Source organism: Manacus vitellinus, unplaced genomic scaffold (assembly GCF_001715985.3).
Source record: "Manacus vitellinus isolate BGI_N305 unplaced genomic scaffold, ASM171598v3 scaffold_226_pilon, whole genome shotgun sequence".
NCBI classification, from domain to species: Eukaryota; Metazoa; Chordata; class Aves; order Passeriformes; family Pipridae; genus Manacus; species Manacus vitellinus.
The window spans coordinates 24,844-25,913 of NW_021939607.1; the positions used below are offsets into that span (position 1 = coordinate 24,844).

Here is a 1,070-nt window from a genome sequence, read left to right on the forward strand (position 1 = left end):
TCCTCCTCCCCGAACTGCAGGGCCAGGTTGGACACGGCCTGGGTGACGCTCTCCACCGTCATCGTCTCGTTGTAGGTGAACCAGTGGTTCTGCAGGGAAAGGGGGACAAACATTCCTGCTGTCCCTGTGCTCCCGGGAAACACGGCATTCCCGGGGGGCTGCTGGGGCGGGGAGGAGCGTCAATCCCACAGGGATTATCTCCCTGGGGAACTCAGTGCTCCCGTGGAAGAGCCGGGAAGGGCAGAAATCCCCAGAAAGCCTCGGGATAACCGAAACTTGGGATAACAGCAGGGAAAGACAAGGCTGGAATGCCTTATCCCAGCATCTGTTCTGGAAGCAATGGGTTATCCAGCTCTCCAGAGCTGGGGAATATGTAGGAAATATGTAGGATAATATGTAAGGAAAAGCCTCAGGAAAAGCCTTTACTCCAGCAGGGATTTGCCCCTGGGACCTTGGAGCATCCAGGAAATTTAGGGGGATAAAAACACATCCAATATATCCAGTGTTTTGCCAAAACAGAGGCAGGCACAGCCCTTGTGCTCCCAGCAAACCTCCCACTCCACACCTTTCCCATTCCAGCTCCTTTACTGGAATGATCTTCCCTTTCCCTGGACTCCCAAGGCATTCCCAGGATTTGTGGGATCTCACCTGAGTCTCCACTCGGGCCTTGTCAATCAAGGTCTTGGCATCAGCGATCAGGCCACTCATGGCACAGCCTGGAATGGGAGAGGAGTCATTCCACACTTTCCTCGGGATGAGTTTTCCCCCCAAACTGCCCCAAAACCCACGTGAGACACAAAGTTTCCCAAGCGGGAATGTGGGAACGGGAGAGGGTGGGATTTGCCCCCCCTGTGCTGGGCACTGGAATTCCACACCTGGAATTCTGGGGGCAGCTTTGGGTCCCTCGGGACAAGAAGGACATTGAGGCATCCAGGGATGGAAGGGGCTGGAAAACCAGGAGCTCATCCTGAAAAAAAGAAGGCTCAGGGGGGACCTTATCAGTCCCTACAACTATCTGAAAGGTGGTTGTAGTAAGATGGGGTTTGGTCTCTTCCAGGCAAGAAGTGATG

At 54.4% G+C, this 1,070-nt stretch overlaps 1 protein-coding gene across 1 annotated transcript in view; it reads right to left on the reverse strand.

The window, feature by feature from the left end:
* Positions 1-1,070, reverse strand: part of PSMA5 (proteasome subunit alpha 5) — a 12,023-nt gene that overhangs the window by 7,452 nt on the left and 3,501 nt on the right. Inside the window, exons 3-4 of the mRNA XM_029959804.1 lie at positions 649-716; positions 1-89 (exon numbers count right to left, since the gene is read on the reverse strand). Of these exons, the coding sequence (XP_029815664.1) occupies positions 1-89; positions 649-716 (157 nt within the window). The remainder of the gene's footprint in view (positions 90-648; positions 717-1,070) is intronic.